Below are 16,467 nucleotides of genomic sequence, written 5' to 3'. Positions count from 1 at the left end.
CCACTTTAACAGAGACTGCCTGTCAATAGCATGCCATCAACAAAGCAGAGAGCTCAATGTTCAACAAAAAAACTAATGATTGCAGAAGACGAGATAAAGAAAATCAGAGAAATACCTGAGTGCAAGATAAAAGAAGCTGCGGCCTCTTACTCTTAGGAAATGAGGAGGGAGAAGCTGCTGTTCTGTTTTCTTGTGCAACTTACTTGGTTGGGCGGGTAATCCCAAGGCTCGTGACAAAATTGAAGAAAGAGAGAGCATGTGATTAACATTATATTTGTCGTGACCTTACTTACCTTACTAAACAAAAAGCCAGAGTGAGTGTTATTTTCTACATTTCGTTAGAAAATGTCTCAAATTTGATTTTCATTACAATAAAATAAAACATCATAGCTTGTTTTACTACATTTATATGTGGGATTACGCTCGTCTTTTATAATAAGGTACGTCTTATTGTTGCCATGATAAATTTGTGAAAATCGCTTGAACTTGCAACCTTGCTTTCATAATAGTTGTGCAACATATTCATCCTTTCACGATAAGCTTAGTTTTATCAGGCCCCTACGCGTCCAATTTACAGCATCTGAAGTAGACAGAATGACATGTATGGAGATTGAGGGGCCGACCACATTCTCATGATCCCAAAGGCAGAGAAAAATGTCGTGGATCCACACTGGGACCCACTGGGAAACTAAATAATAGTCGTTGCTTTTTTATCAATCAATCAACCAAACCCCACCCACACTCACCCACCCTGCCCGCCCACCAACCCATATGTCTCAAATGTACGCATATGCCGTCGAAGAAACGAAATCCCACTAACATTCATTCATATCTACAGCAAAAGACAAAAGAACAGAAAGTAGATCAAGACTTCATATGATTGATCTCATTTGAACTTCTAAAATTTTAACCATTGTTATGAACTTCCATTTGGATACGAATATGATAGCTGAAGACAAATTGAACCAAAAATCAAATGGAAGGTAAATTGTTCATTTTTTGGATCTCTTTTTTGGTAGTAAATTGATAATCAAATGCAGCACAACGGATGCGGCAGAAGATGTATCCAAACACAGCCCCATTCCATCCTTATTCAAACCCCAGGTCTTCTTCTGAGACCTAATCATCCATTTCCTTCCTCCCACCCTTTTCCCCATCACACCACAAACTCCTACAAAATTTAACCTACAATTCTAACACATTTCATCAAAATGAAAAATAAACAACTTAAAAACAACCCGTCCAAATATAATTTTTTTTCTCACGTCTCTTGTCCTTGACACTCTTCTCCTTGACAATCTTCTCCTCCTCCTCTCAGTACCTGTAGTGAGCTGGCTTGTATGGACCCTCAACTGGCACGCTGATGTAGTCGGCCTGTTCCTTGCTGAGCTTGGTGAGCTTAGCTCCAAGCTTGCCAAGATGGAGAGCTGCGACCTTCTCATCAAGGTGCTTTGGCAAAACATACACCTTCTTCTCATACTTGCCGGACTTCCTCTCATTCCACAACTCGAGCTGGGCAATCACTTGGTTGGTGAAAGAACAGGACATCACAAAGCTGGGGTGTCCAGTGGCACAACCCAAGTTCATGAGACGGCCCTCAGCCAAAATGATGATGCCGGTGTTGGTCTCTGGGAAGACCCACCTGTCGGTTTGAGGCTTGATGGTTATGCGCTTCACTCCTGGGTATGTCTCAAGACCATGCATGTCAATCTCATTGTCAAAGTGACCAATGTTGCAAACAATGGCATTGTTCTTCATCTTCCTCATGTGGTCAACCATGATGATGTCCTTGTTACCAGTGGTGGTAACGAAGATATCAGCCTCGGAGACAGCATCTTCCAGAGGAAGAACCTGAAGGCCTTCCATAAGAGCCTGGAGGGCACAGATTGGGTCAATTTCGGTCACAATCACGCGTGATCCAGCTTGCTTGAGGGCAGCAGCACAGCCCTTTCCAACATCTCCGTATCCACAGACAACAGAAACCTTTCCGGCAATCATGACATCAGTGGCTCTCATCAAACCATCAGGGAGAGAGTGACGGCACCCGTACAAGTTGTCGAACTGTCATGCACAAAACAAAAACCAGAAGATCCATTCAATTATTGAAATTTCCAATCAATCAGGCATTTATAAGAATCTGGGTCAACAAAACCACCATTATTATATGACAAAGCCAACTAATCTGGAAAATAAGCTTCCTATTTCTTACTTTCTAGTTAATTGTAATAAAATCAAGCTAATCCAAGCATTTCTATTTCCCACTTCAATGAAGATATTAAAATAGGCATGAAACTACGGATCTAATGGTCAATATCAAATCTAAAATCTAAATTCCAGCATGAAATGAGATCTGAAGTAAAACCCAGATAAGATTTAGAATGCAATGAAATGAAACCAATCATATCAAAGTCAGCAAAACAAGAATCAAAATTACCAAAACAACACAGATCTATATAATAGAAATGAAATGAGACCAAAAACACAGATCTGAGAAACGCATACCTTGCTCTTGGTAACAGAGTCATTGACATTGATAGCAGGGAACAAAAGCGCCCCACTAGCCTGCATCTGATACAACCTCTTAACTCCGGTGGTGGTCTCCTCAGAAACACCAACCAACCTGTCCTTCATCTTGTGGTACCTCTTGGGGTCGGTCTTCAACCCATCTCTGATAATGGTAAGAACGAGCTGGAACTCCTGGTTGTCGGTGGAGGCGGGGTCGGGCAGCTTCCCGGACTTCTCAAACTCCTCCTCGGCCTTGACCCCCTCGTGGATCAGCAACGTGGCGTCACCGCCGTCGTCGACGATCAGATCGGGTCCGCCGCCGGGGCCCCAGTCTAGGGCGCGCTCGGTGCACCACCAGTACTCTTGGAGGGTCTCGCCCTTCCAGGCGAATACGGCGGCGCTGTCGCGGGCGATGGCGGCGGCGGCGTGGTCCTGGGTGGAGAAAATGTTGCAGGAGCACCAGCGGACCTCGGCACCGAGGGCGGTTAGGGTTTCGATGAGGACAGCGGTCTGGATGGTCATGTGTAGGGAGCCGGTGATGCGGGCTCCCTTGAAGGGCTGGGAGGGCCCGAATTCAGTGCGGCAGGAGATAAGGCCGGGCATTTCTACCTCGGCGAGCTCGATCTCGAGGCGACCGAAGTCGGCCTGGGACATGTCCTTGACCTTGTACTCGCGGCCGCTGCTGCTTTTCTCGACGGAGAGAGCCATTGGAGAAGAAGGTAAAGGTTGGGAGATAATCTCTCACTCTGTTTTGCTTTCTCTGCAAAATAGGGTTTGTGGCGAGTGAGGGATTAGAGCGAGGGTAGAGTAAGAGAGTGAGGGGGTATAAATAGGGAGTGGGGGTGAGATGGACGGTGGGGATTGGGGTTGGAGGAGTTGGTGGATCTGATTTTGGTAAATGAGAGTGAAACGTCTGGCGTAGTAAACGGAAGATGATGCGGGACCCATTTGGTGTGGGTCGTGGTTTTCTTGTGTGATTTGATTCATCAATGGCGGATAAGGGTTGGAGATAATTTGAGACGTGGCGGGTTGTGGTTTGGTGGGGGGTTGGGATGGTTGTGTGTAGTGTGGTCTTGCTTGCACTGTATTGTTGTCAAATGTGAATCTCAATTAACATGATGAAGATTTTTGTCTTGGGGTAAATTGTAGTTAATTAAACTAATAGAGGATTAAATGCAAAGTCCCAAAAACGATTGAAAAGTAAGCAAGGAGCAAGGAGCAAGCTCAATCAAAACCAAGGTAATCAAAAAAAGGCACCAAAAAGCATAGCATCCAGTCCGGGGCAAAAGAAAAGAAAACAAACTCCAGAATTTACCTTACGGTTTAATTAATTTGTTTGTGTAGTTTGAAGCTGCGAGATTTTTATTCTTAGAGTATCTTCAAGGGAAGAGGCAAAAGAATAGGCAAACCTCATTTGCTTTGCTACATCAGCATTTTCATGCTCCAAGGGAATAGGCAAATGGGTAGGCAAAATATACCTAATTTCCCCAACAAAACAATATTTGCCTATTTCAAAGTGAAGAGGCATATTGAGCCTCACTTGCTTTTTATAATAAAATATCATTTCCACTCTCTCACATTTTTTCTATAAAATATAATAATAAATGTAAAAGATAAAAATAAATAATATAATAAGAATAATGCTACTCTTACCACATTTGTATACCACATTCTTATACCATCTTATGTGATAGCTAAGGTGGGCATCCACATCAATTAAAATTATTTAATATTTTCTTTTCTTTTATGATTTATTTCAGTATTTATTTTTCTAATTGCCTTAATTAAAATACACTTCATTGATTTAATTGATGTGGCATATAATATGGACATGCCACATCATGTGGTATAGAAATGTGGGATAAAAATGTGGTAAGTGTAGCATTACTCATATAATAATGGTTTGTAGACTTGCATTGCCTAGTCCCTTGGATTGACTAACTTTTTTCACGAGGCAAATGGGTAGGCAACATGCCACCTAAGTTGTTATTAGGGATGGCAACGGGCCGAGTATGGCAATACCATCCCGCTTCCCATCCTTGACCCCATCCCCATCCCCGTTTAGGCGGTTTTGAGGAATCCCTGTCCTCGTACCTTTGGGGCTATCCCCCATCCCCGGCCCGAATCCCCTATTTTTTGAAATGATCTTTATGTTTGCAAGACATCATCCATGAAGCTTTCTTACACTTCTACAAAGAATGAACAAACCTATGTCCATTATATGCTAATGATATAAGAATTGATAATCAACATGTATAGAACAAACTGTAAATTAGATCCAATTACAGCATCATATGATCTATTACACATAAATATAGTTGTGAATCTCATGAAATGTATTGTTAGTGATCAATACTATTTTTTGGGTGGTTAGATTAGAAGTTGAAGAACATGTTTATGACTTTGGAGGGCAAGAAATAGTTAAGATCTATTTAAACTAATTTAACAAAAACTTACAATGTTGATTCCAAGATACATTTCCGCAAGATGCATGAACCAAAATGCCAGTCTTCTTTATTTAGTTGGAATGAAGTATTAAATATAATAATTATTTCACTGTAAGACAAGGGTATTATATTATATATTATTAATTTGAAAATAAATATATAATTATCGGGCCTGGTTAGAGGACAGGGATGTCAATACCATCCCCTACCCATACCCGATGGGGATTTTTATACTTCGAGGATCTCTATACCCGATTCCCGTTTTGCCCCAAAATCATTCACCCTTAGGGATTTCTACCATCCCTAGTTGTTATAGTACAATTTTGCCTATTTCATTTTTCTCTTCCCTTAGAGATGTCAAATGCAAAATGTTAAATTTAAATTTGATGGTTTATGTGATAATTTGACACTTTGGAAAAAAAAAAAAATATAACTCCACCCAAAATGCCAAATATCATATTATTTTATTGTATTTTGAAAAGTAAAAGGGCCCATATGATGCATAAAATTTAAAAGAGATTAAATGATATGGGGTCCATTACTAAAAAATATTAAAATAATATTAGACATCAAACTTTTTGATATGTTATTTTTTATATTTCTTTTATAGCCTTCAAATCCATATATGATTTGACTACTCTGTCAGAATAACTTTAAACTTCAATTTTTGTCATTCCATGTCCATATGGCAATTTTACATATCGGTTGAAAATGCTCTTATACAATAAAACAAAAACGGTTTAAATTTAAATAATTATCGCAATGGGCTTGTAACTCAAGTGATTAAAAGTATTTACTCTTACACCAGAGGTCCTAATTTCGATTCCTCCTCCCCTAATATCACTTGTGTAAAAAATCTCAATAACTATCACCTCTCATTAAAAGTTGTTAAGCTATATCAAAACATATTTATGTTTGAAGTTTAGAATAAAAATATAAAATAAAATGTATTTTACAGCATAATTTTATTATTTTTACATTATAGAAATCAAATTATATAGTAACGTATCATTAACGGGTTTCATGAGTTAACTCAAAAAGGATTAATTTTTTAACTGGTAATTTCGCATGTATAAAAAAATAATTGGTTAGACTCGGACCCCACACAAAATAAATGTGAAATACCAAGTCATGTAATTTGGGCCGGAGAGATTAGTTCTGAGATGGGTCGAGTAGCTGTGAAATACAAAGCCCAAAAATATTTAAGTGTGACCCAATAAATCTTGGCCCAAAGCCAATAATCTAATTGGCCAATATTAAACAAGCTGTAATTATATTTGTGTGTCGGTTTGGAACTTTAGTGCCGGGCAGTGGCGTCATTGTTACGACAACTTGTGTTGTGTGGGTCCCTTCACCGACGACTCCTTCCTTGAGCATATTTTTATTGTACGTTCAGGTACTTCTTCATAAAGCCTTTTAAATAATATATATTGTAATATTTTTCTTTAAAAGCTCATCAAATCTTTGACCATTCTCTCTCTGCTTGCTCACATGATACCCTCTTTCTTTGGTGCTTGCCTGGATTGGATCCAAGCCTAAAAAATTATATAGGAATTGAAAATGAAGATATGATATGGGGAAAGAGAAAGCGTCGGTGGTTGAGAGTTGAGACTTGAGAGGGAAGGAAGGAAGACCCAAAACACTCTAAAATAAAATAAAATTTAAAAAAGCATAATTAATCTTAGAAATTTAAAAAAAAAATCACTATTTAATTCTTAAATTAGATTTGGGTGAGCAAAATAATGCATACTTGATCATGTTTCTCCCTCAAATTTACATATATAATTAAATAATTTAAGAAATAAGATACTGTTGGGATCGTGTGTGCATGTTTTCTAGTAGTTAATTATATAAAGGAAAGGGGGGCTATTTTTCTTTTTTCTTTTTTCTTTTTCTGTTTTTTGTATTTATGAAACAGCCTTACTTTGTGAGGTCGATCGTGAGACTGTCGGGGGGGATGGATGTGGGGACCACTCTGAGACAGATTTGTAATTTAAGGTGTGCAGGCGTATGAGCATGTGCTGCATGGTGGGGTTCTGGCGGTCACGAAATCATGTTTTATCAGAAAGAGAGAGTGCCGTTGCTATATGCATTGCTTTTGCTCATGTGGCTATGTGTGTGCTCGTCAATATGCTCTCTTCACGAAATTTTTATGGAGTGTCGAGATTTTTTCAATTTAATTAATGTAATATTATGAAAAATAATGAAATATAAAAACATGTGAAATTTTTTTTTTATGTATTTATTGTTTGAAAAGAAGAAATACATGTTTTAACATTTTCAAGTTAAGTTTTATCTTTCAAAGTAAAATGAAATGTTTTGAAGAGCTAAGGTCAACTTACCAATCTTCAAGAGAGAAACAGGTTGCAGCTTTGAAGACTAGTTTGACAAGGTGTTGGAGAGGATTTTGATGATGTAACTCACCTATTTTAGCATTCTAAAGTTGTTGGTTATGTTCTATTACCATAAGAGCACTTTCACTCATAGTGTTATGGCAAATGGTAGACACTAATCATGTAAATAGTGATTGTCCTTGCCCTTTTTTATTTTGTTTTTCTACCTATTGCCATGACATTGACAACCAAGAGTAATTACTATTTATATGAGATTAATTTAATTTATAAGAGTAATTACTATTCATATGAGATTAATTTAATTTATATGTATGAGATTAATAAATAAAAAAATATCGGTTTGCAAGCCAATTTCTAGGTAAGAAAATTAAAGTTACAATTCCAAGCATTATTAAATAAACTTCTCAAGCATTCCAACAAATACTTTAAAGTTACAAACCAAAAGGAAAATGCAAAGAATGAATTAAAGTTAAAAATTCAATTCTTTACAAACTAAAAGGAAAATGAATGCACCAATGTCGATGACGTCATCACCCTTAGCAACATCTCGCCCAGTGAGCTTTATTTTGTCTTTTTTTAAAAAAAAATATGTATTATTTTGTCAATTCTTTGTTTTTTTTTTCTATATTTTAGGTGGAAAAATGAGATAGAATGTGAAAATAGCAGCACTTTTCTAATTTAGTGAACCAATATTTTCCTTCCTGGCACCATTGCTATTGCTATTGCACATGCTTGGTCCATTGTATATATATATATATATATATTCATGTACAAGAGACTTTCTCTAAAAATAAGCAATATTTTATCGTGTATGATAATGAGATAGAGTTGCGAAATGCCCCACGTATGACAAGATGAAGAGGCAATTGGGTTCATTTAATGCAGAGGGAGGTGATGATATAGAGTGATGAGGTTTTCTTTGAAAGATAAGAAAATTGCAATAAATTTGCATGAAAACATTGAACATGAAATCGTGGAAGGTGACGTACCTTCCAATTGTTATGTTATTCACAAGTTACGCCATCAAATTTATTATGCAATGATTAGTATTGGATTGGATACTCTTCATATTTAAAGTATAATTAAGGAAGAAGTGATTATTTTTTATTTTTAACTAAGTTGAAAGTAGAAGATGAAATACTTATAAAGAAAACTTATAACTAATCTCCTAACGTGGAGAAGTCATTCAACTTCTACCTTCATTTCCTCCTTCAACATACCTTAAATTTAGTGACTTATCCAATCTCATCCTACGCACTAAACTAGCCCTAAATATGGGCACTATAGAATGTACTAAAAGCTTTTGAATGTAGAAAAATGATCAAATATGCATCAAATCAAAGAAGAAAAATAGAGAATCTTAAGTGTGTGGTTTTCAAACTAGCTTTTGAATGTAGAAAAATGATCAAGTTTGCATCAAATCAAAGAAGAAAATAGAGAATCTTAAGCGTGTGGTTTTCGAGCTATAAAGTTCTCAGCTATTTCATCATATATATATTGGAGTAAATACAATTCTGCTATCATATTATCGGTAGCTCTCGTATTGCGTCTATTCTACAACAAGAGAGGCAACATTTAAAACGTGAAAAGAACCCTGTTAATGAGGTGCAAGTTTCTTTTCTTTGCATAAATTGCTTTGCTAAGCAAACTAGCGTATCATTCTCAGGCAAAAAGGTCAATTTACAGAGCATGTGAGGTGTTGCTTCCAAATCAAAATACAAATGTTATAGCTATAATGAGCAGTGAGTGGACATTAAATAAATTAGACAGTTTTCTTATTAGTTATTTTTTAAAAATTCTTTAAGAGTTGAAATCTATACACATGATTGTCTAACATAAACTTCCTTTGTTAATTAGGGACAAAGCAAAACATAGTTAATTAAACTACTAATTTATTCATATTATCCATGAAAATTCCTGCCTTGCTGGAGTTGTAGCTTGCCAAATTCTCTTGAGCCGGGGATTGGTGTGCGGTTGGTAACAGCCCACTATTTTTTTTTTAATTGGGAAAAAAAAAAACCACTTCTTTGAATAAACAAATTGGATTGTTGTATTTCAAAAACCATTGACAATTAATAATTACTTGAAGGTGCACTCACACCCACCCCCACCCTACAAAAGCTGCGGAAGGAAAATGTCCACATCTCCAGGGTTGGTATTGGTTGAATTGACCAAGTTGCCCATCACCAACCCACAAAACCTCCATCTTCTTCTCTAAAACCCTAAACCTTTTCTCTTTTTTTTTTTTTTTCTAAACCAAATAAAACCAATATCTCCTAACACCCACCAACTCCTACAATGACATGTTGACAACATCATTTCGTCCCTTCCTTGACGAAATAATTTCCTTTTTTCTACTTTCTCAATGAATCAATTTATTAATAAAGGATTATCACTAATTAAGTTATATGAAATACAAATTCAGAAATTTTTTAGCGGATGTGCAATATTGACTAAGTATGAAAATGGTTTTTTGGAATAATCATTTTCTCAAGATAATTTTTGGCGGCTTTTATTCCTTATACATCAAATAAGAAAACTAGATTTTATGGGATTTTAGTATGAAGTATATATTGACTTAATGAGCCATCATTTTTAGCCTAAATCGTATTTTGCACTAAAACCGAATTGTCATATTTTTATTTGGTGGGAATTTGATTTTCTAGTATTTTTATTTGAATCCAAATGGGGGGTACTTCCTTATTTACATTGTAAACTTAAGTAAATGGAGTAATATAAAAATAAATAAAAGTAAAAAGACAAAGACATTTACTTAAATGTTGAAAATGGAATAAGGTAATCTGTACACCAGTTGAGCAAAGGGGCAATTTGAAGCACCAACAATATTTTTCCGGCAAAAGGAGGTGCAGCTGCACCTTCTTGCGCCTTAATAGATCCGCCCCTGTCCCTCACCAACTACTAAGACATACATTTCTCAAGATTAGGTTAAGAGAGTTTAATGATGTGTATTAGGAAGTTACAATAGTTAATTCTATGGTAAACTACAGTAAATCCCCCAACCTATAAGGTCATTTAAGAGTCCACACCCGATTTTGGGGACATTTACAAATACATACTCAACGTCACGAAAAAACTACAAATTGTCCCCTCCGTTAGCGAGATTGTCAGAAAATCCGTTATCTGTCTACGTGGCATTTGTGGGACCCATTTTTAATTGACGTGGAGTTCCACATGAACAAAAAAATAATAATAAAAAATTTATTTTAATAAATTAAACATATTAAATTTTAATTTTAATTTTAAAATTTAAAAAAAAAAAAAATACCCAGATCTCTCTCTCTCTCTCTCTCTCTCTCTTCCTAGCCCCCAGCCACACAAACCACCACCCAAGCTTACTCAGGCCACCTATCCCAGCCTTAACACATCTCTTGTTCCAGCCCAACCCATCACCTCCCCCATGCCACAGATCTGATCGTTTTCCCCAAAACCACAAACCCCAAAACGATGATCGTTTTCCCCAAACCACAAATCCCACAGATCTAATCATTCTCCTTCGCATCCACCATCTTCCCCACAGAAAGAAGCTTGGCATCGGTTTGTAGTGAAGTTTAGTTCTTTTTGAAAATTCTATGTCTCTCAGGTTTGGTAATATTTGGATCATTCATTTTGCTTGTTGAAATTTAAGAAGGAAATGTGTCATTCTTTTATGAAGTCTGAAAACAAAGATTCCCTTAAAGTGGAACAACATAAGTCCACCTCATTAAAAAAAAAATTTTGAGTTGCGACAGGGTAATTTGCAATTCACTTTCAATGGCGGCCTTCAACTCGCCCACAGTTGTTATTGAGTTGCTGCAGTTGACGACATGTTCTTCCCGCAAGTTCTTGGGAGGGTCGGATTACTATGACTTTTAGGTTCATCTCGATGTTGAATCTCTGGCTCTGGGTATCTGTGTTCTGTAAGTGATTCTTGATGGCCATGACTCTGGGTGTGGTGGGGTGTGGGAGAGAGAGAGAGAGAGAGAGAGAGAGAGAGAGAGAATTCATAACAACTGTGGACAGTGGTGGGTTCTTCTAGGTTGGTTTTTTGTTTTATTTTTTATTTTTTATTTTTTTATAATCAATTTTAAAATAATTTTAATGATTTAAAATTAGTTTTGAAAAATATATAATTTTTTATTATTTATTTGTCAATCTGTAAGTCCACCTCATTAAAAAATGGAACCCACATTCGCCATGTAGGCAGATAACGAATTTCCTGATGATCTCGCTAACGGAAGGGGCAATTTGTAGGTTTTTCATGACGTTAAGTATATACTGGTAAATGTCTCCAAAATCGGGTATGGACTTGGAAATGACCCTATAAGTTAGGGGGTTTACTATAGTTTACCCTTAATTCTATTAATGATAGGAAATGGTCAGTTGTTAGTTACATTGTTATTAGGCCATACCTTTATATTTATGTTTATGATAATAACTTGTTGTAACTGTAGATTATTCTCTACAGACATATATATATATATATATATATAGCTTCCATTGAAGGATCCCTCAAATAAGCTTATTTGAGGGACACCTTTTGTAGGGCCCACTCCTAATTGCATTTCACTAATTCAAACCGTCTATTTTGTAGATACTCATTCAAAGATCATTTCTACAAAAAATCACTTAAATTCGATATCATTTGATTATTCAATTGAGTTATTGAAAATTTAGTACTTTCTTAAAGCACCGTGTTCATTGATTTTGTAGGACACAATTAGATGTCGAAATGGTTTCCGATTTGTCTAATTTTTTGTAAGGATGATCTATGAATGAAGACCTAAAAAATAAATCATTTGGATCATTGGAAAAAAATTGTAGGGTACCCTAAAGCGCGTCCCTCAAATAAAATTATGTGAGGGATCTCTCAATAGAAGGGGACTGTATATATATATATATATATGTATTGTACAATGATCATACAAATGAATAAGAAAAAATCAGTTTCTACATGGTATCAAAGCAAAGCTTCACATGTTAGGCCACACGTGCTCCCACGCCACCCAATATGTGTTATTCACATGTTAGGTAGTCCAATATTTAAAAACAGGGTGGGCTAAATTTAATGACAAATAATTTTCAATTTAATTAATTTTTAGTTTCTAAGGATGAGTTTTGAAGGACATAAAGAGAATTAAAAAAAGGAAAAAAGACTCGGCTTTTCGTATTGTGGTACCAAACTACCAAGTGAACACATAGGCGCCACACATTTTTTTTTTTGTTAAAAAGAAAGCCTCTCTAAAGACGACCTCTGTCGTTAAAATTGTTGATTTCATGAGATCCTACATTTATATGGTTTACAAATGTCAAGAACTACGTGTCCTATTTTTAAAAGCTTAAATGCTAAAATGGTCCATATATTTTAGTTCGGTGGTCAATTTAGTCCATGTGTTTATAATTTGGCTAATTTGGTCCCTGTGTTTTGCACCGTTAGCTAATATAATCTAATCCGTTAAACTTATGTTAAAATATTAATAAAAAAATAAACATTTGAATTCAATCTATAAAATAAATATTATGAAATAAAAATAAGATATAAAAGCTAAAAGCAATTGAAAACAAAGGACAACACCATTTCATCTCAACCGCAACACCCTTTCTCCCCAGCAACAACTCACCCACATGAGAAAACCCCAACTCTCCAAGCCACAGCCACCCACCCCTCCCCTTCTCTCTCTCTCTCTCTCTCAAGAACAATCCCTAACTCCTGACCATAGGATCTTCACCATGCGGTCATCGCCCCATTCCCCCCAACCAACTATAATTCTCATCCAGCCAAATTTTGTCAATGACTATTTAGCCTTGTAAGGCATTTGACCATAAAAAAAAAGAAAAAAAAAAGAGTAATAGTATGTAGAGATATAAAAACATAAAGCATTTGATGTTTTTTTTTCTTTTTTTAGAACTTTTCTTATTAAGAAGGGAGATAATATATTAAACTCACACACACTACACGGATACTAGGATTTGAACATAAAACTTTTTATGTGAGAGCAAATACTCCAAACTACTACACTAGTGGGTCATTTGCCTTAAATCTTTGATGCTTAAGTTAGAAAATGAGAAACATAAATTAGGGTTCATGGCCTTAAGAAAATATTATGTTTTTTTTTTTTTGGTTAAACTACAGTAAACCCCCCAACCTATAGGGTCATTTACGAGTCCATACCCGATTTTGGGGACATTTATGGGTACATACTTAATGTCGCAGAAAACCTACAGATTGCCCCATCTGCTAGCGAGTCCGTCAGAAATCTGTTATCTGCATACGTGGCATTTGTGAGACCCATTTTTAATTGATGTGGAGTTCCACGTGGAAAAAATAATAATAAAATAATAATTTTTAAAATAATTTTAATAAATTAAAAAAATTAAATAAAAAAAAAACCATACCCAAATCTCTCTCTCTCTCTCTCTCTCTCTCTCTCTCCTCATAGCCTCCAGCCACCCAAACCACCACCCAAGCTTACTCAGGCCACCTATCCCAACCTTAACACCTATCTTGTTCTAGCCCAACCCATCACCTCCCCCATGCCATATCCGACGCCTCCTGCACCCGCTCCGTTCTCAAAACCCTCACGACCGCCCCACCAGAGGCCGTCGACGCGTTTCCAACAGGCTCACACCATCGATTCCGATTTGGCAAAGAAGCTAGAGGAGCTCATTCTCTCACCCTGTCGATTCCGGCGTCGTTGTCGAAGATGACAAGATGGAGGATGAGGGTTTCACCAATGACCAAGTCCATGAGGAGGTGGTTGGGATTCTACAGGAGGCCTCCGGAACCAAGCTGGACAGGGTCAACCTCTCTGGTTAGCGGTTGCGATTCTTGCCCAAGGCCTTTTGCCGGATTCGCGGTTTGCTTATGCTCGATCTTTCCAATAATGAACTCCATGTTAGATTTCTTTTCATTTGGTTTGATTTGATTTAATTAACTTGTTAATACTGAATTAAGGAAAAAAAAATCAATTTTGAACAGGTAATTCCTGATTCAATAGCTGGATTAGAGAAGCTTGAAGAGTTAAATTTGTCTTTGAATCTTCTGGAGGCATTGCCAAACTTAATCGGGATGTTGCAGAATTTGAGTTTGTCAATCTGGGGTCTTAGCCGATGCATCCGGTTCTTTTCCAAGCTTCTCTCTGGTGAAAAAGATAGCGGCTGAGGATGAGGGCGCAGGTGCTGGGTTTCAAGGTGAAGTTGGTGATGGCTGAGGGATTTAGTCGGAATTCATATTGTGGGTTGGGTTGGGTCGGAGAAGGTGGTAGGAGGAGAGAGAGGATGACGGTTGAGAATGGAGGGGGATATCGGAGAAGTTTTTTTGTTTGTGTTGGGCTGCCATGGATGGGTGTTGAGGGAGGGTTGCAACGGGGGAGAGTGGTGAGTTCTTCTGGGTTGGTTTTTTGTTTTTTATTTTATTTTTATAATCAATTTTAAAATAATTTTAATGATTTAAAATTAGTTTAGAAAAATATATTATTTTTTTTTATTATTTTTTTCCACGTGGAACTCCACGTCAATTAAAAATGGGTTTCACAAATGCCACGTAAGCAGATAACAGATTTTCTAATGGACTCGCTAACGGAGAGGGCAATCTATAGGTTTTCCAAGACGTTGAATATGTACCCATAAATGTCCCCAAAATCGGGTATGGACTTGTAAATGACCCTATAGGTTAGGGGGTTTACAGTAGTTACAATTAAATTATATTCTAAAGAAAATATTATGTTTTGTACACATGGCACTTATGTGGGTCCTATTCGTGCCATGTCAACATTTTAATAGATTATTTGATAGACTTATTGTTGAGGAGTAAAATGAGACGCAAAACATCAGTCAATGGGGCAATGTGGATCATTTTAACTTGCAATCATAGTTTCAGTCATGAGCATTGATATAAATAAGCCTATATATATATATATTATTTCTAGTGAGTTTGACTATATATCTTGTTTATAAAAAAAATTTATAAACCAACTATAAAACTACATGTATGTATACATATACAATTTACATATAGATCTAAAGCAATGTGACATTCCTTGGCGATCTCATATCATAATTAGAAATATTCACCAGTTAGTTACTTCTTTTGTGGATATTCACTTATGTTTATACCATATCTGATCAGACCCTCTCACCTAGACATGTAAAATGAATGACCCACTAAGCAGAAAACCACATAGAAATCATAACTACCATCGGTAGGGGTGAGCCTTCCCCAACCTCACTGCTGATTCGGCTAAACGAAGGCACATTATCGTGCCACTTTCACGTCTTGTCGTGCCATTTTCATGTCATAATATATGGTGGCCCTTTAAACGATGCCCACAGTCACACATCAAAACCTACAACACAAGGTGCTCTACCCCAATTGTTTATAAATATGGCTCTTGTTCCAATGCACTAGGTAATAGTAACTTGGCACTAGAATCCTTAATCTACTCAATTACTTATATTCTCCATAATTAAGCTAACTTAAGTATCGGAAAGCAGTTGCCACCACACCAATGCTTAAAGTTTCACTATTTTTCTGCTCTCTTTGTAGATCCACATAATATCCTCCATACATGACGTGGGGCCCACTCGACAGAAGGCTGATTATCTCTAAGTTGGGTCCATTAATGATCATCCTTTCTTTTTTGGTGAAGTGATCATCATTTTTTAGACATCAACAACTCACTATGTTTTCAAAGAAGTTTATTTATTTATTTTTGCCAAATGCTTTCAAAAAAGTTAATTTCATGGTTGATGCTTTAACTTCATTTGATCATTATTTATCCTCACATAAGTATAAATTCACTCATTCTCTAAGTTATATTCTGCTTTTAATTTTGAGCCTTTATTTAGAAAAAAGAACAGATTTGGTGAGAAAGACAATTACAAAAATGTGTTTATTAACTCAAATGGTCCCTAAATTTATAAAAAAATTTCATTTTGGTCCCTTAACTAAATTACACGTTCAAATGGTCCGCATGCTCCTTATTATTTCGAGGAATTGGTCCCACCGTTGCATTTTGTCAATGTTGCCTTCAAATGCAGGGGTAAAATTGTCTATTTTCTCTAACTTCTTCCTCATTTTTCCCAAATTGAAACGCTAAGTGCATAGAGGAAGAGATCCAAATTGAAACCTTCATTGCCATCTCTCTCTCTCCCCCTCTTTAAAA

At 36.4% G+C, this 16,467-nt stretch overlaps 1 protein-coding gene across 1 annotated transcript; it reads right to left on the bottom strand.

The window, feature by feature from the left end:
* Positions 1-960: 960 nt before the first annotated feature.
* On the bottom strand, positions 961-3,291 carry HOG1 (S-adenosyl-L-homocysteine hydrolase). The gene is made up of 2 exons (XM_008224585.3): positions 2,503-3,291; positions 961-2,061 (listed from the first exon to the last, which is right to left on the bottom strand). Exons 1-2 carry the CDS (start codon positions 3,211-3,213, stop codon positions 1,315-1,317), a joined length of 1,458 nt encoding a protein of 485 aa, XP_008222807.1. The 5' UTR covers positions 3,214-3,291; the 3' UTR covers positions 961-1,314.
* Between the last annotated feature and the right edge of the window lie 13,176 nt (positions 3,292-16,467).

Source organism: Prunus mume, linkage group LG2, assembly GCF_029339155.1.
Source record: "Prunus mume cultivar Tortuosa linkage group LG2, ASM2933915v1, whole genome shotgun sequence".
NCBI lineage: Eukaryota > Viridiplantae > Streptophyta > Magnoliopsida > Rosales > Rosaceae > Prunus > Prunus mume.
The sequence above is the reverse complement of the archived record's forward strand: the minus strand, read 5'-3'. Positions and strand labels throughout refer to the sequence as shown.

Excerpts from the sequence above, each read along its gene's own strand:
- HOG1 (XM_008224585.3), bottom strand. The coding sequence starts at position 3,213 with ATGGCTCTCTCCGTCGAGAAAAGCAGCAGCGGCCGCGAGTACAAGGTC. Across the intron at positions 2,062-2,502 it reads ACTCTGTTACCAAGAGCAAG|TTCGACAACTTGTACGGGTG; the intron begins GTATGCGTTTCT and ends TGTGCATGACAG.